Source organism: Pagrus pagrus (genome assembly GCF_965226575.1).
Source record: "Pagrus pagrus genome assembly, chromosome: 22".
NCBI classification, from domain to species: Eukaryota; Metazoa; Chordata; class Actinopteri; order Spariformes; family Sparidae; genus Pagrus; species Pagrus pagrus.
In genome coordinates this window covers 22246869-22272367 of record NC_140204.1, presented here as the reverse complement: position 1 = coordinate 22272367, position 25499 = coordinate 22246869, and the positions used below count along the sequence as shown (strand labels likewise).

At 39.7% G+C, this 25499-nt stretch overlaps 1 protein-coding gene across 1 annotated transcript in view; it reads left to right on the top strand.

Moving 5' to 3' along the window:
* The window catches only part of adam19a (ADAM metallopeptidase domain 19a), a 194868-nt gene that overhangs the window by 90001 nt on the left and 79368 nt on the right, over nucleotides 1-25499 (top strand). Inside the window, exon 3 of the mRNA XM_084345056.1 lies at nucleotides 1053-1129. Within this exon, the coding sequence (XP_084201182.1) occupies nucleotides 1053-1129 (77 nt within the window). The remainder of the gene's footprint in view (nucleotides 1-1052; nucleotides 1130-25499) is intronic.

The window sequence follows — 25499 nt, the reverse complement described above, 5'->3', positions numbered from 1 at the left end:
CAAAGCTGATAAACGACGTCCACAGTCTGTCACCCATAACTTAAAATTGTAAGAAGTAGAGAGCAATAAAACATGAGAGATTGTGACATTTAGTGAGTGACAGAACACACAGTGTGGGAGGTACAGCTCAGGCATGATGGCCACATGCCCGCAGTGGCACCAAACACACCACCCTGTCTTTGAGCGCCTAGCATGTGACAACACTGTAGGGTTTAGGAAACTGTCTCTTTGATACTGTTGCAGGACTAGCGGGCATGCAGTGTCACTTCAGATCACTCTGACAGAGACATACAGTAGCACTCTCTTCTTCTTTAAAGGATTTTCACAGTTGAGACAAGTGTAATGATTTCACGGTGCTTGTAAAGAGTTTATGTTGTTTCAGAGTCTTGTCAGCTGCGGTGCACCGAACAGCAAACCCTATCTGTGGAAAAGCAAAGCGCAGCACAGCTTGCTGACTAGTTTTATCTACATTACTTGATCATTATTATACATTATCATTTTTTAACTTTTTCAAGCGAAATTGCCAATAACCTGTAAAATTTTGCAGCTTGTCTCCCCTTCATAGCATTACTCAAATTAAATAACTTTGAGTTTGGGACCGTTGCTTTGACAAAACAAACAACAACAAATTGTAAGACGTGATCTTGGGCTCTGAGAAACTGTGAAGGCATCATTTCATAGTTTTCTGACATCATACCAAAACATACATCCAATAATTCAGAAAACAATTATTAAAAAAAAAAAAGTTGCGGTTCAAATGTTGATGCATCCCCATGTCTCTGGAATATACCAGGAAAGCATTTGTTCTGAAATACATTTTAGGGAATAGATGTGTCAGATGTGTTTATTCTCCACTCAGGGTGCTTGGCTTCTCTGCTTGAAATTAACTGCCATCGGGCAGTTTCTTGACTGTGTTACCTACAGGCTGAACACTCAGTCAAAACGCTGCTGTGATTGTACTTTGATGCTTTTAAATGCACTTAAAGCAAAGTGTTCCTGGTGAGTTCTCCTGCTGCTGTGACCTGATGTGATCTCTCTTCTAAACTCCACAGGAAGATTACCCAGTCAGAGGGGAAATAGTGCTCTCATCCCACGACCTCCAACTGGTGCTACAGGTGGAACGTAATCAGTGAGTATTCCTTCTCTCCTACCATCTTAACTGCCTCAACAGATTGATAACCTCCTCTGTCTTCCAGCTGAGAGAGCGGACTTCATTGGAAGGCAGAGAATGTAGAGTGAATTGACATCATAAAGCTCCAGCTATTCCTTTTCTCTCTTAGCTCTGTCTGGACATTTTGCTTAGTCCGTGCTGTACCACAGAAGCTCAAGGCTACTAAATGTTTCCACATGTTGAAAGCTTATTAAGGATTGAATGGATCGCCTAAGGAAAAAGATGTGCTAGTACTAATGGGAGCTGGTAGCTCACTCACCCTAAAGCTACAATTTTGAGCTCTTATTTTAAAAAATAATTTTGTGAGGCCAGTTGAGAACACAGAAAGCTCTGAATCACTGATGCTGAAAAAGAGAGCTAATGTTCTATTCAACACAATAATTGATTGACATGTGATGGGTCACAGGAGCCCAGAAAATGGGCCAGAGGAACCTGGATCCTGTTCCAACACTTTACCAAAAATGTCTTTCATCAATCAACGAAAATGCTTAAGAAATCCACTGGAGTTTTGCAGACTCTGTTACGAGAGAGTTTATTGCATTGTCTTAGACAGCAACCTCAATAAACTCGAGCTGATCCCGGGAACAGACTGAGCTGGAGCTCTCTTTTACACTCTTAGAGACCTCGAGGAGTCTTCGCCTATTATTCTTAAAACATCCCTACTGAGAAGCGAAGTCATGGTTTTAACCAGTGGCACGTGGAGCTTTTCATATTTACCTCAGGAGAGATGAATATGACATGCTCTTGGATCATAGATTCAGCTACTTAACTGCTCCTTTGTAATGAGAACAGGGGATGTGTGTGTGACACACCTCAGGGCACAAAGAGAAGCACGGCTAATCAGAATGAGCGCTGAGTCCCATGAAGGCCATGTGGAACAGGGTTCAAGGCCAGCAGAGGTTGTGATGTTCTGTGATAACATCAAGGGGAGCTCTGTGTGGTGCGTGCACATTAGCCAGAGACGTGTCGAGACTCCCGAGTGGACCACTTAACATGCTCATGAAGCCCAGTGGTGGAGCGAACGTGTCAGAATGCCCCCCCCCCGTTCATGAGAGCTGGGATCACTAACCTGAAAAACAGATCCTCATTAGACTACTGATTACATTTATTCTAGCTGTAATGTGTAAGTCTAGAATTGCATATATTTAGGGAGCCTACAGTCAAAGTGGACATCCTCATATATTTTATAATGATTTGTGATTTGTGTTTATTTTACTATGCCATGGTTAATGGTGGATCCCTATAAACTCCTGAAAAGCAACCCTGTATGTTCATGTACCTCACATACCACAGCTCAAAAGAGGTGTAACATTTCATTTTCATGAGGTTTTTTTTAATTCATTTTTTTGATAACCCTCTTGTGAATCATCACATTATTATCAAAGCATATATGTCTTATTCCACCTGAAGCTCAAGAGAGGCTTTGTCCTGTGAATTGGATGTGGCTGAAAGTTTTTACCCAGTTTCTACCGATATATGTTATCAAGTTGCATCATGGAGGGTGTAAAGTTCTGTTTTCTGGAGTTTGATCCGTAATCAAAATGTCAGGATATCTCAGCCTTTGCTGCTTCAACTCACACCATCTTTTTTAATAGCACTAATTTGATCATGCAAATTTATGAAGCAAATTTATAAAGCAATATAAACTTCCACATTTAAAGAATCGTTTTTTAAATACAACTACCTACTCAATGAGAAGAATTTTGAATACTTACGCAGCCTTACAAACTGATGGCAGGGATGTCCCAAGCCAGTAGCTCATGAACGTGCCAAAGCAAAATTGATGTGACCTGCAGATGTGATCCTAAATCTTACTTTACCTTTCAAACATCGGTGCACTGTACGCCCCACAGCTGTCTGCTGCGAGCTTTGTCTGTTGTAAATTCGACACGTGGCTGTTTTAGTCAATTGTTAACTGTGGCTTTGTCACAGTGATTGTTGGTTTGTTGTGAAGGGAGGTGGGAAGTGTTGCACTGCAGGTGTGTGACTTCAAAAGTGATGAGCGAGTGCGAGATGCCTCAACGAGTGGCACATTGAGTATTTCAGTCAAAGGCAGCGTTCACATACTGGATGCATGCGATTCCAGTTGCTTGGAAACAGATTGACGTGTTGGAGTAAAAGGAGACAAATGGAGGGACTGACACAAACAGTTAAGTAGGCCGGCAGAAAAAGAAGAAGAAGCCCTGAGACAATAGTGGCACACTTGAAACAGACAGCCGGTGATGAATGAGATGGAGAGGACACAGAAACATACACAGTTGAGTGGTGACAGTACACTGAGTGTGGGACAGGCAGCCACACTCTGTACTAGAGGACGGCGAGCTGGCAGAGTCTGTGTTTATTTTAAACTAGCAGTTGAGCGCCAAGTGACGTGCTGGAGTTTGGTCTGAATGTAGGTCAGAGAAAGAGGGACACATTCTGGGGAGGCAGTCTCTGTTGATGGGGGAGTCACTGGGAATGTTACTGGAAACTGAGTTTATTTTATCTGCTGGGCCTCTTCCACTGGGACGGGACTGGAACATGTCCAGGAACAAGCAGGGTGTTCGAAGGCCAGGATCATCACTTTTACATTCGTGACAGGACGAGAAAAAATATCTGCTTGTAATAGAACATGATGTACGGTATATTAAACAAAAGTGGTAATGGTAAAAGTTTGTTATCACAGCAAAGCATTTCCTTACAGGGATGAAAAATATCTAATAAAAACAAAGAGTCTCTTTTTGAGAGCCCATTTTGAGGAGTGATGCTGATGGCAACTTCTGTTTCGATGTCGATATATCGGCTGATATACGCACATTTTTTGCAATGAACCCTCAAACGTCACAAGTGACAAAGAAAGAGGCAGGATGATTTATAGTTCAACAATAACCTTATTGTCTAAAATGAGATCAATGCAATGCAACAGTAAACTTTGCTGGGAATTTAATAACCAAGCGTCTTTTTCCGCATTATGATCTATAAAAAAAAGTCTTCATAGCAGCGCATATCAGCCAACCGTTAGTCAGGCTCTAATCTTTATTACAACAAAGCATTGTTCATCATTAAAAAAAGTTTACATCTTTTCCTAATCTGATCATCACATTCAATCATCTTGTTACGAAGAGAAAAAATATGTTTTATGATAAAAGTAACTTGTTTTCCCTGTATAGCACCTCATCATTAGGAGAAAATAATCTCTTCTAATGAAAAATAACCTTTTATCACAACGCAGGTCAGCGTTAGAAGAAGTAGTCATCACTGAGACAGAAGACTATCTCAGAATGTAATGTTATCACCTCAAATTATGTTGTTAAAAGTAGAATCATGATTTTTAATCAAAATTAACACTTTTATTAAAAGATTATTTTGTTATCATAGAAAAGTTTTTTGTCACACAGTGAAAAAATATCATTATCACAACGAAGGATGTCAATATGAGGGGAAATTATGACTTATTACGACAAAGCCTCTGGTTATCTGGGGGAAAAGTATCATGTCATGAAAAATGAGCCCAATTACTGCAACAAAGTAGCTCATTGTAAGATGAAAAGTACCTCATTGAAATAGTAGTATTACTATCATTGCAACAAAGTACAGGGCTCAAGGTTGTGTTGGTCGCATATTCACCCAATAATCCATAAGTCCAATTAAACATTACGATTGGTTGCACCAGTGCCCTGATATTCAGCAGGTCTGATTTAAAAAAGGTGTAAAATGTATTTTAACAAACACAAACTGTGTAGACAGTTTCCTTTAAACAAATAGCATCTAAACATGTTTTCTGCTGATTATTTAGCGTTTAACAGGGTTTTGTACAATACATGTTAGTGTGTGTGCGCATGTGTGAGACCACACTGTACTGCTCCTGCATTCCTTGCACCTGAATGAGAGGACTCGAGACATCACAACCTTCAAACAGTTCTCTTCATTTTGAATCGGGCTATTGATTACTGTTGCAGTGCCTGTTCCACCTGTCACGGTCCAAAGACGCATAATCCTCATTTAACAATTGAGGTTATTGTTATTCCTTGTTGTGCGTGCTGTGATTTCAAGGAAGAAACCTTCATACAATCATTTATGTAATGTGTTTAGAAATTAAGTTAAAATGTATTTTTGGGTTCAGCTAAATTATGTGCTGGTGCAATGAAAAAGTTCGGTGCACCATTGTAAAGAGTTAGTCTGGAGTCCTGAAGTAACTTCTCAGAAGGAGGAAATGAATCACACTATAATAATAAAAAAATGTAGGTTGGTATCATAACAAAGCACTGCTTTACTATGAGGAAAATATATTGTTACTGTGATAAATGTAAATGTGTTTCTTTTTAAAATACTGTGTTATCACCACAAATGATGCCATTATTAGAGAAAAAATATCTTGTCATTATGCTCGAACTCCCTTTGTCACAGCAATATACAGTATCTGATGAAAATGTCACAAAATGTCTCCTTATACCCTGTCAGATAATGGATTTTATAATTTAATGATCTTCTTATCACAAAAATGTCTTGTATCTTTATTTAATAATAATAATAATAATAATAATAATAATAACAATAATCATAATAATAATCATAAAAATCATAATAATAATCATAATAATAATATAAAGGCACTGATACTCTCATTTCTAATATTATTTCTCATTGTCTTGAAAAATATTAAAAGTAGTGCTTCCATCATTTAATCTAAGGTTTTTTTCAAAGAAACTGATTGGATTGTACGTACAGTAATGTAGTTATTAAACTGCAGTAACATTTGCTGAGGAAGCGTCTTCTGTCATCTTTTGTTCATTTTTCTAACCTTGAGCCGTCAGCATATTCTCCTGTCCATCCTCCTCAATTTCCCTCCTCTCAGCAGGGAAAAAAAAAACTTTCTAGTGAATGCCATATCCGAGAGGTGCTAAGTCAGACTGATAGACCGCTCTTACAAAGTGTGACTCATTCACTTTGAGTCGTTTAAACAGACATGACGGAGGAGGAGCAGCGAGGGATGGAATGAGAATGAGCTGGGAATGGGCTGGGGGGAGCTGACCTACACACACATCCCCAGAATAGACTGAGCATGAGAGTGGGGAAGCCTCTGTGTATGTGTGTGTGTGTGTGTGTGTGTGTGTGTGTGTGTGTGTGTGTGTGTGTGTGTGTGTGTAGTTGAGTGTGTGAGTGGTGGGTCCTGGAATGCCAGCTGACGTAATGCTGGACATGCCTGTGCTGGCTGAAGTAACCAGAACAGACAGATGACATGGGATGTGCTGGCAGTTCGTCTGTGAGTCACATGTTTGGCCATCTTGACACTGGTTCACAATCACGCAAAGATTAACTGTGTCTCAGTTTCTTAGTTCTGACTAAATTAGCAGGTTTGGAGTGTGCACTGGAAAAGGGACTACATTAACTTTAGTTATAACTAATAAGAATCAACATGCAACCACAACATGTGGTCAGTGTGGCGTTGAAAAGATCTGGGAAACCAAAAGACAAATAATTATTAAGTCTTGAGTAAAAACATTGAAGGTTATGACACACTGGGACCTCTGTGGGTAAACTCCATCTGCTGGTGGAAGATCATGACTGAGAGCTCCAGAGCAGACACTAAATGTACCCTGTGATGAGATTTGTGGAGTTTTTTTTTTGTTTGTTTTGTTGTTTTTGGATCTCATCAGAGAATGGAGCTGGCTCACATGTTTTTTTGATGTGAACTTAATGTCGTCCACATGATAATGTGGTCATATAGGAGGAAAACATAACTAGTGCTGAGCAATAAATCAGTATGATATTATACCATGATATATATATCATATACAGGTATCATCGTAGATGTTGGATATCATTATATTATGATATGTAATAAGTGTTGTCATTTCCTAGTTTTAAAGGCTCATTACAGTAAAATGATGTCATTTTCTGAACTTATCAGACTGTTGTACTTGTTCTAATACTTGTCTTTACCCACTTGTTATATCCACGTCACTGATGGTTATTGATCAAAAATCTCATTGTGTTCATATTTTTTGTCAAAGTACCAATAGTTATCCCAACATAAACATTTTGTTATATTTGATTTTGTCACCCAGTCTCCACATTTGTGAAGTTCTGTTGAGGACATTTCAAAATATCCAGATATAGCCTAAAAATATGGCAAAAATATCTGAAGTCAGTACATTGTTGCCAGCCCTAATCGTAACCAATCAAGTCAAATTTCGATAGCAGCTGGCAGTACTTTTTGGGTGCAGGTGCTCCATCAAATAATGTCTTTTCAAATCAATTTGTGATCTCAGGGCTTCTACACATTTGGCTTTGCAGGACGGGCTGTATGGAGCCCAAGTGAACGTTTCCTGTAGCTGACTACAGCTGTTGACATCTGGCATGTGGTGTTTTAAGAGGGTCATTGTTGCCTTTCTAGTATTAATATACTGTATGATTACTGCATGTTTAATTCTATGCAATTTTCTGATAAATTGTCCCCTGTCTTAATTCTAATGATGCTGCTAAATGCTACAGAATGCACACTGGGCAGAGTTCAGAACAATACAGGAAAGGAAGCTAATTAGTCGAGCTGTGTGAGTTTCATGACTTCGGCCCTCTGTTATAACAACGCAGGGGCTGCACCGGTTAGAATGCGTTGTGCGAGGCACCAGTGAGACAATCCGGGAAGTCCAGGTGGAGCGGTCCCTTAATTTTAAGTTAGGTATGGGAAGATATGAACATTTCATGCCACGATTATCCTGGCAAAAATGTTACATGATCCTGATTATCATCAAAGTCTGCTTATAACTTTTAAAACTGCATTACAACATACTGGAATCACTTTGCATTACGTGTTGTCAGGAAACAAAGCACAGCTGTTGACATCTGGACATGTGGTGTTTTAAGAAGGTCATTGTTGCAATTACATGTTCTGGATCAAACCCTTAAATAGTTTCTCCCATTAATAATTATTTCATGGAAAGCAGAGCTATAAAGGAAGCAATTTCCTCATCCAGTAGGACATAATCTCTTAACAGCAAAGCTAATTCTTAAACAGAGAAAATGAAAATGGCTTCTAGGAAAAAATATATAATAAAAAGAAGAAATAATCTGTTCAGAGTGTTTCACTTTTTTTTTTTTTAAATCAAGCAAAGCTTCCTCACATTAGACAGTATGAAAATCACTAGCTAATGTTACAGGTAACAGTGTGTGTGTTGAGCTATTACAAGCAGGCGGGAAAAGCATTAAGCAAACATGTACATTATTAAATAAGTGCCAGCAGGGTAATCTTCATATATTAAATATTAATAGCATCAAAACAATTGACCATATCATTCAATTAGTCTGCAGCGGCTGCTGCTGCTGCTGAGCAGCTTTATCTCCCTGCCGCAGTCTATCTCACACACACAGCTCAGGATGTTGGCATTGTACTTAAAGAGCACATTTAATTGTAATTGCAAATTTTCTGTTGAGGGTTACTAGATGAAGTGTAAGCTCTCTTTATGTTAATGAAAGCCTTGATTACACTGCCACCCTGGGATGATATGTAATGAAATGGGCAATACATGCCATCCATTGCACATAATGATGAGGCGGACCCTTGCGGATATGTCTAGTTGAGCTAAATGTATTGCCGTACTGCAGGCGGAAGACCTGACAAGGTGTTAATTAGGGCTCGAGTCCTCTGAGAGTCTGACTTCACAGAGACAAGTTTAGAGGGAACGGCACTTTTTAAGCACTCTCCTGGCAACAGCTTTTATTATCCCAGTTCCTCCATCGATTTTCCCCAGGAGATAGTTTGTTTGAACTTGGCTGCAGCCCCACAGTGTCTCCACTTTGATAGTGATTAAAATCAATAATGAGCTTTGTTCTGTTAATCTGCTCTAATCCAGCACGGGATGTCAGCTCAGACGATGACTGGCAGCTCCGGGGCCAGCTGCGCCCGCCTCCTTTTTTTGTGAAGGAAAATCCCAAGAAAACCACTCAGATTTGGAGCCACTTCAGCTGGCAGGATGAAGGGATGAAGGGAGTGAGGGGGGAGGAGAGAGAGGATGAGAGGGGGGGGGGGGTGACGTATGAGTCAGAACCAGGAAATGAATTGTCCTTCAAAGGCTCTGTGGAGTGTGGGAAAGACAGAGACACTGCAGAGAGTTAGAGAAGCTCACAGGAAACTGAATAAACCTTCAGCGAAAGTTAAGGTCAAAGGAGGGTAAGGATGTGGAAGAGGAGAAGTGGATGTAACAACAGAGTGAGACGGAGAACAGGTGGTGGTGTTTGGGTGATGTGAGCCTGTATACCCAGCAGACTCTGTAGTGTTTCCTGTTTGGCATGTGCTGAGGAAATCCTGCTAGAGCAGCTGTGCAGCCCTGAAACACTATACGTGTATATTTACTTCACATTTCTGCGTTGTTGTGTGTCCGCACAAACACACACACACAGTCTGACATCTGATGTGTGCTCAGTACAGTCCTGTTCACCATTGTGTTTGTATCCCTAAAGACAGCGTAGCCTCATCTGTCAAAGTGTGACCTTCTGAAACTGAATGTCTGAGACAGACCACGACCAAGGCTCAGTCCTGCAGGGCTTTGTTGCCATCTCTCATTTCACTTCACGCCTAAAGTCCAGGATGACTGATGGCCAGTGCAAATCACACTCTGCACACCTTTTTCCACATCCTCAGACAGCAAAATCCTACACCACAATACAAATATACACAGTCAGAAGGTTCTTGAAACCATTGAAATGTCTAAAAGTCTATTTAAGGTTTATATTTCAATAAAGTATGCAGCTGTTTCAGTTTGAGAAATAATGGTTTTAGCCTTCAGAGTGTTCAGAGAGGTTTAATGTATCCACTGGGTGGATATTTAACATGCTAATACACATCCAGCATTTTAGGCTGATTGTTGCCATGAAAATGACCTTGCTTGTTAATTTGAACTGGAACTAGAAAAGCTGAAGCACAATCAATTGATGTCTCTTTTTATTTAAAAATTCTGCTTTCACAACGTCCCTGCTTGCTTTTCTCAGATCCAATTTCTGTGCAAGCTTTTTTTTGTTAGATTTGAAAGCCATGTAAAGATTTTAACTGGCTGTCAGCTGGCGGCTATGAACTCCTCAATTGGCTTGGCCTTTTTAGTATTAATATATGATTACTGCATGTTTAATTCTATGCAATTTTCTGATACATTGTCCCCTGTCTTAATTCTAATGATGCTGTTAAATGCTACAGAATGCACGCTGGGCAGAGTTCAGAACAATACAGGAAAGGAAGCTAATTAGTCGAGCTGTGTGAGTTTCATGACTTCGGCCCTCTGTTATAACAATGCAGGGGCTGCACCGGTTAGAATGCGTTGTGCGAGGCACCAGTGAAACAATCCAGGAAGTGCAGGAGCGGTCCCTGAATTTTAAGTTAGGTATAGGAAGATATGAACATTTCATGTCACGATTATCCTGGCAAAAATGTTACATGATCCTGATTATCATCAAAGTATGCTTATAATTTTTAGAACTGCATTGCAACATACTTGAATCACTTTGCATTACGTGTTGTCAGGAAACAAATGTTTTTATTGTATCACAGATAGGGCAGACAAATGTTTTATATTGTATGTTCTTTTAAAATGAAAAACAATCCTGAATAAGGTAATCATCAATCACATGGTCCCCCTGCATCAAAAAAAAGGTGGGCACCTAATCTCCATGTCGTTTTTCAGTAACTACACCCATCAAATTTACAATGGGCAACCTGAGCCTTCAGCCATGGTGACAGGCTTGGCATTTTGAAATGACTGAAAAGATGCAGGCTCCCCCTTGTGGCAATTCAAATATAAATCAGGAATAGGAATACGGGACTATACGGTACTGAGCAAGACAGCTTTTTCAAGTCACTCGTGTCAGGATATTCATGATTATCCAGATTCCCAATTATCTCGATAATGGGATGGACAACTCTCTGCAACAGTCAGAAAGGTAAACATTAGGAGTGTTTGTATTTTTGTTTGGATGATGTTGAATTTGGTTGTGGCAAAAGTTGAGCCACGTTTCACTTTTTTGCCAGGCGACACTGCATTTGAATTTTTTTTTTTACCAGAGCCCCCGGCCTTGGATGCCCCGCTGGGCTGGCTCCACTCAAAAGGGCTGTGTGAAGAGTTACACATACCAGTGCCATGTCTGCAGAAAGAAGCATCCCCATCTACAGATTGCTAGGAGGTAGACTAAGAACCAATCACAATACACCCCTTACCCCGACCATTTGGTCTTACTCGTCCGTTTTGCACTTACACACCTGATGTAGGCTTTTCCTGATTCTTGTTGGGATAGAGGAGGAGAACTACATGGCAATCCAAATTGAAGTTTTTTCATGACTTAATGGACTTGATAGTGTGAAGTTTTGAACAAATTGCTTTCCATGCTTTTCTGTCTCCAAAGATAAATGGTAAATGGTGTTGTGATAATATCAGGATTGCCATGGGAACGCAAGAGAAATCACCACAGCTGAAGATGGCATGTTGGAAATGTCAAGTCTGTTTATATAAGACATGGACGACAACTGATGACGTATGAGGGTTTTGAATGGTTGTCCCATTCCATAGGTGGATAATTGAAACACTACCACTTGTAAGTCTGTTCTAAGGGGAAAGGGGGCATTTGAAAATTGGATTGAGCCTTAGTTTGTTTTTGTCTGTTGTGTTAAGGGCTGGTGCAACGCGTCAATGTAATCGATGTAATTGATGTTATCAATTGCATAAATAAATTATTAATGTTTTTATTATTAAAGTAACGTGCGTCAATGCATCAGATGTTGCCATCGTCCGTGTGTGTGACGTGTTGGGAACCCACACTGATCAGTTTGCCGAAAGACGAAGCTGCTATGTTGTTATGCTACTAGCATGCTGGTCCTACTAGTGATCGTTTGTCCTTATCAACTGATTAGAAATTACAGTAAACAATCAGGATGAGGCAGATCATCACTGTTTTTTAAACTGGGGGACAAGACCGAACCGAAGTGAAAGTCAAACTTCACACTACACAGAGAAATGTCTGTTGTGTTCCCTCTGTAGTATTTATCCATGCTAAATAACATGCCCTGCTACTGACCCGTTCTACTCTGCTTATGATCTCCAGTGGCTCTGCAACAGTAGGTTAAACATGCTGGTTACTAGTTACTGCTACTACTAGTTACTTTTTGTCCCCACCCAAATTTAATATATATTAGGATTACACAGATTACGAAAATGATTAAATAAAATATTGAAATATAAATGAAACATTTTTAAAATGTTATTTTGGGTTAATTTGTGTGATATTAATCGAGTAATAAAAAAATAATAGATTAATCCAAAAAATAATTGATAGATTCATCAATTAATCAAAAAAATAATCGATAGATTCATCAATTAATCAAAAAAAAAATCGATAGATTAATCGATACAAAAATAATCGTTAGGTGCAGCCCTAGTTGTGTTACACCCATCCTTGTCACCTCTGATATCTTTTATTCTAAATTATAATGAGCATCAAGGTCAGTAAGTTAGATAAGATTGCTCAAGATAGCTTTGACATTAATCAAGACAAAATAATAATATATAAATATATAATAATAATAATAATACTCTTCATAGTATCTGATTTGGTCTATTACTGGAGATGAGTTAATGAGACAGGCAGGAAGGTTTGGAAAGGATCTAAGGTGTCAGCAGTGCTTGTTGGATTGTCACACCTTTTCAGCGTCAGAATTTGGGGGCTGCGTCCAACAGTTTTTGTCACTTTCCCAAACTGTCAATCCAACAAGCACAGCCATTGACTATATGAGTCAGTGCAGAGGTTACAAAATAAAGAGGTTAGGAACTTGTCTCTAAAGCTCTGTTTTCTCATTTTTCCCACACAACTATTTTTGTCACTTTTCAGTTCTCCACCATTAAAGACAAGCTATTTCATTTTGAGCACACTGACTACTTAAGCCAAACTCTTTGGATCTTTAAAAGTAACAAAACACGAGTATGTCAGAAGAATTCCGGCCATCCTGATTATTGAAGTTATTCATTTCTAAACTATGCCATTTTCATGTTGTCATAATGTCATTTGCTTTATATATCCCTAATATTACAGCATGTGTTGTTAAGGTGACGCATACTTTGCCATGTCAAAATGAACCACTGCCTCAAGTCCCAGTGAACACACACCGATGCTCTAGAAAAGTTATTTCATATTCACTTCATGGCAAAACCCAGCAACTTCACCTTGACTACCTCTTTGTCTCTATGGCTCATTAAGTGTGTGCTATGGCATCTAATTATCTTTCAGTGGGACTGCTGTGTGTACTTATTCATATACATTCAGCTCCACTCCTCACAAGGCCACCCAAGAAGTACTCAAAGCTTTGCTTATACTGTCTTTAGAAAGCTAAGAGACATTGTTCCTGTCTCATGCAATAACTCATAACAAACACTTGAGTTTTGGCATTTCTTTGTAAAATAAAATAATAGAGTGATCCGTTATTACAGAGACTGTCAAGGATTAGCTATCTGCTGTAGACGTCGCTGTACAAATAAAATATGTCATCCCAGAAGCTCTTGCAAGATCAGAAAAGATGGCCTTGGGTCCCTCCATCCAACATACACTTATTACAGGTAGCAGAGACAGAAGGAAAGACTGTGTTCAGTTTGATCTCAGAAAGTGCAGCTGATGTATTTATCTAGCATTGATAGAACATGCTTTGATCCCATCCAACTCTCTCTCCCTAAATTCATCCAAAATCTCCTCACCAGTATCCTAAATCTAAGCCTTTTTTATCTGGGAAGAAGGTGTTACCAGAGAAAAAAGACCAACAAACTGTGAGATTAAATGTTTGGAGGTGGAGATTCTACTCATAAGGTCATAAAAGTTGTGTTGTTTGGCATCAAACCGGTCGAGGTACAGTAGATGACTGCCCACCGTTTTTTTCTCACCACTGTCACCAAGTGCTCATCGGGGAAATGTTGGGTCTCTTTCAATGAATGAATCAAGGAGTATGGTTTAGATCTGCTCAATTTGGAAAGTGTCATGAGAAGACTTTTGTTGTGAATTGGTGCTATACAAATAAAGATTGATTGATTGATGGATCAGATTGAAGTGACTGCCTGACAATTTTTTTTTCAATCTGCAGATAGTGTGAAAGTGACCAGGAGGGAGATCAAATTTCCCATCAAGCCTGGTTTAAAAACAGGTTGTGACATATAAGAGCACAACTTGACAATTCTGAGAGATTTGTTTTAGAATCTTAAAGATATAAAGTTTAACATTTCTGCATTAAAATGTCTTAAATTGACTTCAACTTTGCTGTATATTTTGTTGAGTTGACTTAGAATAACCCAAATGTTTCCAACAATGATAAAACCCAGAGAAATCTGAATTTTTACTCACATTCTAGTTTTTGGTGAGAGAGACTCCTTGCAGCAGAAAATTACACACTGTGCCTTTAAATGACATATCCTTCAGTTGATTGATAGAGGGAGGTTTGGTTTAAAAGATAAAATGGCCAGTCGGGAGGCTGCAGTATGTCATACTGCATTACATGACTCAATCTCAGACCATCTTAGGCCTTCAGAGGTCTGTAAAATAAGTTGTGAACGTCAGCATTCACATCGCACAAAGTGCTCATTAAATCTTACATTTTGCTGGCACCAACAGACAGTGTGTGCCCTGAGCATCACCCCTGCTTTACCCTGCTTTAACCTTCACATTAACCTTGATCCTGTGACAGGAGCTCAGAGAACTGACAGCACACTTCACAGTTGGGTGATGGGCCATGAACAGGCGTTGGGGCCAATTAGAGCCAGTGTGACAAACACAGTAGCTCCTGGTTGTCTGAGTTAAGGAGTGCGACCACGGCTTGTTGTCAGGTGGAGGTTATCTGTCAAGTATACTTGTTAGGTCATCCCTGACTTTAATAGATGCGTTTGCTAGATGTGTTATACCAATGTTCACTTCTTTTTGCCTCCATATGACATTTCCATAGCAGTCAGAGCCCTGATATATCCATCTTAGTGGTACTGTATGTCATTTACAGTGTAGCTATGGGAACTACTTCTGCTTCCTTTAGTGCAAATCTATAAATAACATCAACCACGTATCTATCAGATCTGAGACCGAGGGAAATGAAATGGTCAATGGTTAAAGCTGTATTTATGTTTTTTCTAGGAATCTGACATATTATAAGTTATGTTTAACAAGGTAGCCAATTGCTAATTTACATTTGTAGCATACACAGATCAACATTAGCATCCAAAATGTCTAGCCCCTCAGCTGCCAAATCTTAAACTTTCTTCACCAGGTTTCCGCTCTCACTGTCTGTCTGCTGTTTGGTGCTGGGCTGGCAGTGGACAGTAGGTTTATCACAGCTTTGTCATCCAAACCAAGCTGATAAGAGTGAAATTAAAACTAAAACAATGAGCTGAAAGAGGCGAAAAAGCCTAAAAACACTGTTGAGCTGATTGGAACTGCAGGTGGTATCATAATCCTCTGTGTCTCTGTTGCTATCGGCAACACCTTCACATACAGTCATTCGATCCATTTTGAATACAGGAATATGAAATTGTGCAGCTTTGATAAATATTATCTACTGGTACAGTACACCATCAAACCAATGCACTGTAAGAGTAGTCACTTAGCTTTCCTCTCTGTCACTTGCGGTCCAAGACAAGAGTGTGTCCGACCGGTCATGTTCTTCATTGATTGAGTTAGGTTGTCTGCTGTAGAGTGTAATCACAGCCCCTCATCGGGCCCCAGATGCTAGCTCTGTTTTTCCAGATGTCTCTCAGGACCAGGGAGGGCCTCATAATTACATTAGCTGCAGCTTTGCTATTGATTTTTTTTTCTTTTTTACCAGAGGCCATTAACTCAGCTTAACACTGTAATTACGATTAAAGTATTTATGTTCTCTGTACAGTGCACATTAAAAGGGCTTGCAGTGTTTTGATGTAGCTCTGGGAAACAACACCTGAAACCTGGCTGCTATCCTTTCTTCGTTGCCTTATCACCACTGTTCCCTCTCCCAACAGCGCTCAGCCTTGCCTACCGTCATGATGAATGTCCACTCTCAGCCCTCCTGTAGTTCTGTCTTTGAGGCTCGGCACAATATGCTCAATTCAGACATGCACAATTGTTCAGTTACCCTTTTTTTGCCTTTCTGGTTTGGCCTTGTGGGCATTGAGTCCTTTTCCTTTTGATAAGGATATTTGCATGCCGTCCGTTCAGTCCCCTATAGCAAAACACAATTAATGGTTGGTCAGAATTTCATTTAGGTCGCAGTAGGTATGTTGTGTGTTGGTATAATCTATTATGATATGATTATACAAGCAAAGGAGCCTCTTATGGGGTTAGCTCTGAATTTGTTTTCTGTTCTTAGGTTGCTGCAAACAGGAGAGGAGCACAGACAGGGCAACTGTTCATCTCCCTCCCCGTTGTGTCAGATGTTTATCAGCCCGTCTCAATGCTGCTGTTGTTGCGAATGCTCCCCTGGGGCAGAGGGCAGGTAGCCAGTAAAGTGGACTGAAGGAGTTCAGTGTACGCGGTCAGAGTTATTTTCAAACTAGTTTTGTCTGGGTATGTGTGAGTAAAGACAAATAAGAGGAGGGGAGAGGAAGGAAACTGACAAAGAGAGATGATTAATGACAGATGGTTATACTTAACGTCTGAGAAAGTGTGTGAGCAAGAGGAGAATATGTGTATCCACATTTTCTTTGTTTTTCTTCATGTCTGTTTGTCAGTAGGGCAATGGGTCACCCTCCCCTCCCTGTTACTTACTGAGGTCTGCTGCCAACTCTTGGCAGTAGTTCATTTGTAGACATAACTAACAGCTGGCTGGGCTCTCGGGCTTGTTGTGTTGTTTCAGCTGGCCAGTAAATACTCTGTTTCTACAACAGAGCTAAAAGACATTGAGGCTGCAATCAGAGTGAAGTATTAAATAGTGTACAGGTCTGGCTCTGTACTGCAAAAGAGCACATTACTGGTGAATTTCCCCATAGTTCAATATTAGGTTGAATGGAAATAGAATGAACCCCACAGAAGAAGCTTTCTTTCTGTGGTTACACACTTAAACTGACCTGTGCGAACATTTTCCTGACAAGAGGAGTCTTGTGCCGGTGCACATAATGTAATCTTTCGAAGTAAAGGCTGAAGTAGCGTTACATTGTAATTGACCTCACAGTATGCATTTCCACAAAAAGGAAGTGCTCCGTTATTTTGTCCTTTAACTCCATGTCTACACCAGAGGTGGCATCTGTCGTGTGGCTGCTGGTCGTGATTACCTCCTGCAATCATTTTTAGCAAATGTATGACCAGTTTTTTAATGTAAAGTACAATGTTATAGAGTGACAGAGCTGGAAGAAAATTAGAGATTTTCTTCTACAGCAGGCTGACCTACATCAGCTGTTATTACATAGCTATAATTAGATTAGTTGACCTGCACAGCTCTGGGCTCTGCTGGTCATGTTGCTGTTAAAATATCCATGGCTACCTGTCACAATGTGTTGGCATTTGTGTTTTTATAGCATATGTATAACAAAATGATACCAAAACAGAAGTTATCAGAAGAGTGGCCATTGAAAACGTGCATTAAATGCTAGGTTTCGCTCAAAACAATTATAATGAAAGATGTAGTCTGATATGTCGTGAAGTAGTGTGGGATCATGGGAGTTGTTGTCTCCATTCTTAAATAATCACCATTGGCCGATGAAAATCTATCCGACACAACTCAGGCGGAAACTTTCGTGGATGAGGTGATGGTTTAAAGTTTTATTCACATTAATTTAGTCACATTCGTCGACTTCCTTCCTCACTCTCTGAAAAATCACCTGGCCTTAACTTGGATGTTACAGTGATGAACGACACCCCTTTGTTAATTTACTGTTTTCTCTCATTTGAACATTCTTGGAAACATGTAAGTACACAACTCAATAAAACATATAACAAAGGTCCAGTCGTTTTTAGACATTTTAATTCAATAATATTACATATAAGATCTTTCATACAGTCAATCTTGTTTGTGATGCTAATGTCATTCATATTAAGTTTTGGAAGTCCCTGAAAAACACTGTCACCTATACATCATTTTGATTGGCAGTAACAAAACAACCCATTTGTCGTTGCAGTTGGAGGACTTGTTAACATTAACAGGCACCATAAAGTTATAGTTCTGCTCATATGGTAACACCTCTAAATTGAGGATGTGATGTATAGCTTCCTCTTCTGCAAATTCAAGGAGAACAGAAGATGTGTCAGTAAAGACACTACCGAAATAAATGACCTATTCAAAAACTTGGGAGGCGCATCTCATAAATCACTTAAGTTAAAAAATACAGTGGAAACCAAAAGAGAAGTGTTTTCACCACGAGTGCTTGATTAAAAGACAACCACTGTCAGAGCAGAAACATGCTGTACGAATCCTGTTGATCAGATACCCTGCAGATATCATGGTCTTTATTACAAAAGAGCTACAAAAAACTATCAAGACCATTAATCAAAGCTCCGTCTGGGACATGCTGAAACATCTAACTAGGATGATTATTGGAATAATGGCATGGAGTCCAAACCGCCTCCCAGAGCAAAACAAGTAAAGCGAATATTAAAGAGATTAAAGAGAAGCAAAGGTGGAATAAACAGGATTACCAGACAGATGCTACAACACAGATGCACACATATCTATCTCACAAGACTAGGCAGTAGTATATCTGTAATCCCTCATGAGCAATTTTGTTTTGTAGTGTCCTAACTTTCAGAATACAAATCTTTTTGTTACATTAGTACAATAAAGCATTTGACTCTAATTGACACAATAGTCTGGTCTTCAGAACTGCTTCAGACTGCTGACAGATGGAAAGCAATGATTAAAGCAATTCACAACATAGAAAAGAACAAAATGTTGCTTTGAAGTAGATAATAAAAACACAAAAGCTTTAGTCAGAACAGAATTATAAATCAAGGATGCCGTCTGAGCACAGCATAATTCAACTGTTATATAAATGAGTTGGCGGCAACCACTCTGCAGTCATCGGCATCACCTGGGCTCACTGTGGGGGACCAGGAAAAAAATGACTTCTATATGCAGACAGCTTTGTCATAGTGTCCCCTACAAGGACTGCAACAACATCTGTCCTTTTTTGAAGAAACTGCACAGATGAATTATGAATTACAGACAATAGCAGAATGAAAATGAAAAGCTTTGATTTTAAGACTCACACACCATCCAACACATCCTCATACCTAAATGACTGAATAGGTCGATTGCTGACAACACCCAAAATGACATATATCACCGTTGCCAAAGCAACATGTACCTTGCAGCATACCAGGCCTAGGCAACAAAACTACTTGGTTAGGTTCAGGAAAACACTGCGATTTGTGTTAAAATAACTGTTACTTCTGTTACATCAGTTACAAACGTACCTACATTCCCTAATTAACCTACCTTTCATTTTGTACATGACTTAGTGAGTTAAAGTAACTAACTGTTGACTTCTGGTTCCACCCTGGACATGGAGAGCGGTCTCCTGTAGATGTCGCATATACAGAACAGACCAACAAAATCACAGAGCTTACAGATTTCATCGCCAGAATATCTGACAGAAGGAAATTATATAAAATATATGTGAAGAATGTGGATCCAGAGGACGACTGAGCAGGCTGTGGTGCCCGAGCCACACAACCTCCTCTCCACTGTGGTGACAGAAAAGAGCAATGATCCATCCAATTAGTACAGGCAGGGCCTTTGGCAGTGGTTTTGTCAGGTGATTTAGGAGTGTTATGTCCCCAGATTCCTTGTCAGGGTAGATCGCTTTTTTTATAAATTTGGGGATCAATAGTCCCTGAGGATCTATTAGGGTTTTAGTCTGCTTTAGCTGCATCGTGCCAAGTCAAGCCATGATGACATACAGTCACCCTGGCAAAGGAAAGTTAAAATTCTGCTCTACTGCACTCAACTCACAAGTTCGGACCAGCCGTCATTACAAGCCTTGTTTTACTGTTAACTGATTGCTGAGTGTAGATGAATATGGAGATTTTTGATGCCCTCTTTGTGATTTTACATTGATTGAGCTGGGCGCTACACCCTGAGCCTTATAATGCTATACTTTCATACACATATACTACTACTACTTTTTGTATACTCAAAAACTGATCTTTGTTTCTCTTTGTTACCATGAGGAAGGACTCCTTGTTTCATAGCTTTTGATTATAACACGTGGTCTTTATCAACTATTTGTATTCATCATCATGGCATAATCTGCGTAAGTACTGTGTACTGCCACAGTAACATAAACATGGACCCAGATCATTGAGACTAGCTATCTGAAGCTAATAGCTGTGTCAGTGTTACCAGAGGTCTGACCAAGGCACTGCAGGGTGAATAATAATACATAAAGTCTGTTAGGATGATTTAATGGGCTTCGAAATTAGTTTAGGGTTATAAAGAAAAAACATTTTTTGAAAATATGGCTACTTCTAAAGCCATTTTCAAGACCATTGCTTTACTTCTTCCTTCCCCACAATCCCTCAGGCCCAAACAAAAGGACACAGCAGGAAAAGACAAACTGTCCTCTCCCCACAACTGTAATCTGCAGCTCCAAAGCACACCATAAAATCCTGTCAGCCGTCATCATGACTTAAAGTGTTCTGAAACCTCAGCTGCACTGAAAAGTACAAGATGACTTCTTAACTGAAGACGGGACAAAATACTCAACTGAAAGATAAACCAGGGAGAGATAGAGAAGGTGCGACTGCATTCCTCGTTAGAGTCTTGTTCAGCAGTGCCTGTTCAAAGCGTACCTGTTCAGGTCGGGCTGATTGCTTGGCTACAGGTATCGCTGCTTGCAGCTTTTTCACAATCATTGACCTGCAGAACCAAAGGACTCCTGAAGTTCTGAACGTAGCAGTTCCAGGCCCCAAATTTCAGACAAAGAGATATACTGACCTTTAACTAACTGACAGCTGCCTTGCTTATACTGTGTCTGGAGAATTGTTTTATACATGTCCTCAGAAATGAATGTTATACCTATGCAGGATTGAATGTGCACATGAACAGTAGGGCCAGTGTAGGGGCAGTATGGAGATGTGCGGCCAGGGGTCAGTAGGCATCTAAGCAGCAGCAACAATGGTGGAAAGTTTTAAGACAAGCTGACGGACAGAATTCCACAATTATTCTTGCCAAAATAGCTGTCCAAAGATCAATACCAGTCCAAGACCGTTACAATCATGTAAACGGAGTGGGGGCAATTCCAATGGCTTGTTTTGTCCACCAGGCATCTTTTATCAATCAGTGGTCTACTGAGACCAGTTTTCCAGAAATTAACACAGTACGTTTTTTAGTGCTGTTGGAACGACTTCTGGGAGTCAACTATAATTCAAAAAGTAAAAACAAAGTTGTACTAACAGAATGCTGACGTTACCATTCTAATATGTTTGTTTTTTTGTTATGTTTTTTTAAAATAAAAAATGGCAGCTAACAAAAGCATTTCTTGCCCTTTGCCCTTATTGATGGCAAAATTGAATAACGTGAACACCTCTCTACAACATACCTTTAATTACCAGCTACCAGCTTGATTCCAAGGATTGCAATGTCAGTGTGTCTGCCAGTCAGTGCACCACTTTAGTCCAGACTAAAATATATCAACAATTAGATTCTGTTGTCTTTGGACATAATAATTCATTACAGAGTTTAGGGAAATGTCTTCCATCTCTATAACATTTATGAATAGCTCAAGCTAATTACTATGTAAATTTACTGTTGGTCTCATCACATCCCTCTAACTAAAATTAAAATTTTCTTCAGAGAATTTGAAGCTCTTTGAGATCAAAAGTAATCCTCGGATCTCTTCAGATGTAGTTTCTCTGGAATAGAATGTATTACTTTTCCTCAGTAGACTTGTGTTCAGTCTTGATCGGCTGTATTGAAACCCACACTGGTCTGCTGTGCAAAATAAGACCATGCAGTTAATAACTCTTGAGAGACTGTGGTTTACAGTCATTTAAATAATAGCTAACACTGATATAAAATGTCCCAAGGCAAGTCTGCAGCTGCTTCTTGCATTCCTGAGAGCACATAACAACATCTTTTTTCTTTGAAATAGTCAGTTCAATGGGTGATTTTTCAGTTGCACTTAAGAAATGAGATCATTTATGGTAAAAGGTAGGACGCAGTTCCAAATTTGTCTCAGTTTTACATTGCAGGTTACTTGTCAGGGCTTGTGGTTACCTCATCCTCGCAGTGTTACACTTTGACCAGACTGGTACAGCTGCTGTGTTTCACAGAAGTGAGGCATCACTCCAAGCAGAGATAGTAAAGATGCTATTTTAACACACGCCGGAGAGTGTATTAACACTTCCGGCTTCTCAGCATCAAGGCAGATTCAAATAACAACAGCATCTCAACGGCAAGTGTCTGTAAATGACTAGGAGAAGGAACAACACCCTTCAGCCTTTCAGTTCTCACTTCCTTTATGCATTAGCAGCATGATTTCATAGTTTACTGGCAATGTCAGTTCCCGGATAAGACTTCTGATTCTTTGTCTCACTAAATCTGTAGATACACGTAATAATATAAGGTGGTTGAATGTTGTTGAAAATGTAAATTCATACACATTCAGTAAGTGTTAAATACACCTGGAAGGAGGAGTTGATCAATCATTCAGTCATTTACTTGACACTGTGCAGACCAAACAACTGATCAAGAAAATAATGAGTAGATCCATTGATGATGAAAATACCCATGTTCTCAGTGACAGAGTGGTAACTGGGAGGATTGGGAGAAAACCCAGTCAGTCAATATCATTGTGAGCCTTTGTAGGCTAACAATGTCAAACCTTGTAGAGGAAAACTCCAGGAAGTCACTGCACTTGGCTGTTTTTCACCAAGAAATAGTTCAATCACCTAACTCCCCCTGAAACCACAAACTCATTTTAACACTTCTGTTTGTATACACTGAAACAAAAAAAGATTTTCTACTGGTCAGTTTTAGCTACAGTATGTGCCAAGTTCTTGTCAACTTCAACAGCATTCTGACTTGAAACGTCACAAACTAGCATGGTCCTTCACGGTCCACCACAGGAAGGCTCTACAGCAGGTGATTAGAACCACCAGAACATTACTGGTACCATCTACAGAGCATCAGTGACATCAGTGAAGTGAGATGTCTGCACAGAGCCCAAAGATACTAAAAGACAACAGCCACCCAGCCACAGTCTGTTCACCCGGCTGCCATCTGACAATTGATACAGAAGTATCTGCTGCTGTACCCACCAGACTATAGAGCAGCTTCACTCCTCAGACTGTGAGACTCCCCAACTCATCAGCAACACTCCACAAACCATAAAAACTGGAAAAACCCAGCTGTTTCCCCAAGCTCCGAGTCAGCTGAAACGTACAGGTGTTCATATTCAATGAATACTTATTTCTCTGAATTGATCATTAAACAGGGTCACAATCGAGAATCCTTTTTAAACCATACATTCTAGGTTTGGTCCCCTGTCTAGCCAGCTAGTAGAGAAAAGTGAAGAATGTCTTGATTACTTTAATTGTAGAATAGTGGTGATACAGCAGCACCTAAATACTAAACTCAGAGAGCTTCATGTCACGCACTTTTAACATCAACCCACTTCAGTGAAATCTGTCAACCCTGGAACTTCCTGTTGCACTTTTTAAATCGTCCACCTGCCCTTCAGACTGCATTCCCACTTTGGGTTTAAACTCTGTAGACTGTTGGTCCAGATATTTTAGCCATTATTAACTGCTCTCTGTCTCCTGGTGTTTTGTGACAATTGATGATTCTATAATTATTTAATCTGACACAGTGACCATCTTGATAGGTATGAACTGTACTGTACACCAGACAAGCCAAGTTTGGTGGATGACATAAAGCTCCCAGATTGTACTGTAGTCCAATCCATTTTAGGGTCAGAGTAATTTTTTATCAGCTTAAAGTGGCTATGGGGAACTTTTAAGTGTTTATGAAACAGTCTCCTGTTTGCTGAAATTTAGGAACACATAACAACATCGTTTGTCTTTGAAATAGTCAGTTCAATAGGTGATTTTTCAGTTGCACTTACAAAATGAGATCATCTGTGGTAAAAGATAGGATTCAGTTCCACATTTGTCTCAGTTTTACATTGCAGGTTACTTGTCAGGGCTTGTGGTTAACCTCATCCTCGCAGTCTCATACTTTGACCAGACAGGTACAGCTGCTGTGTTTCAGAGAAGTGAGGCATCACTCCAAGCAGAGATAGTAAAGATGTTATTTTAACACTCGCTGGAGAGTGTATTAACACTTCCAGCTTCTCAGCATCAAGGCAGATTCAAATAACAACAGCATCTTAATGGCAAGTGTCTGTAAATGACTAGAAGAAGGAACAACACCCTTCAGCCTTTCAGTTCTCACTTCCTTTATGCATTAGCATCATGATTTCATAGTTTACTGGCAATATCAGTTCCTGGATAAGACTTCTGATTCTTTGTCTCACTAAATCTGTAGATACATGTAATAATATAAGGTGGTTGAATGTTGTTGAAAATGTAAATTCATACACAGTCAGTGAGTGTTAAATACACCTGGAAGGAGGAGTCGATCAATCATTCAGCCATTTACTTGACACTGTGCAGACAGAGCCCAAAGATACTCAAAGACAACAGCCACCCAGCCACAGTCTGTTCATCCTGCTGCCATCTGACAACAGATACAGAAGTATCTGCTGCCGTACCACCAGACTACAGTGCAGCTTCACTCCTCAGACTGTGAGACTCCTCAACTAACACTCAACACTCCACAAACCATAAAAACTGGAAAAAGCCAGCTGTTTCCCACCTGCTTCCAGTCAGCTGAAACGTACAGGTGTTCATATTCAATGATGGATAGATGATGGATGACATAAAACTCCCAGATTCTACTGTAGTCCAATCCATGGGTCAGAGTAATTTTTCATAAGCTTAAAATTACTACGAGGAACTTTCTTTTAGCGGCATGCGCTAGCAAAGATCTTTATAACAGCAGGCGCTGGTGTTGTACAGCTTTTGTCAAAAGTGGCCGCTAGAATCAACAAAAGCTGATATTTCCTTGTAGTCACTTTGAGCTCAAAAATGATAAAACATCGTCAGGAAAGATCATAAAAATATCAAAACAAACCGGAGTGGGGCTTCAAAAAATCGCCCAGATGGAACTGTTAACAGGAGCACTGTTTTGTGCAACGTATGAAGCAAGGAATTTTTTAACCATCGGAGAACTACAAGCTTAAAATATCAAATACTGGTATGGTACGTGCAAATTAATTACAATTAATGAGTCACATAGCTTGCAATTAGTTACATATTTTTATTCAATGACAGCTCTAATAAGAATGTTGTGTTGTATGATTGTAGCATATAAAGT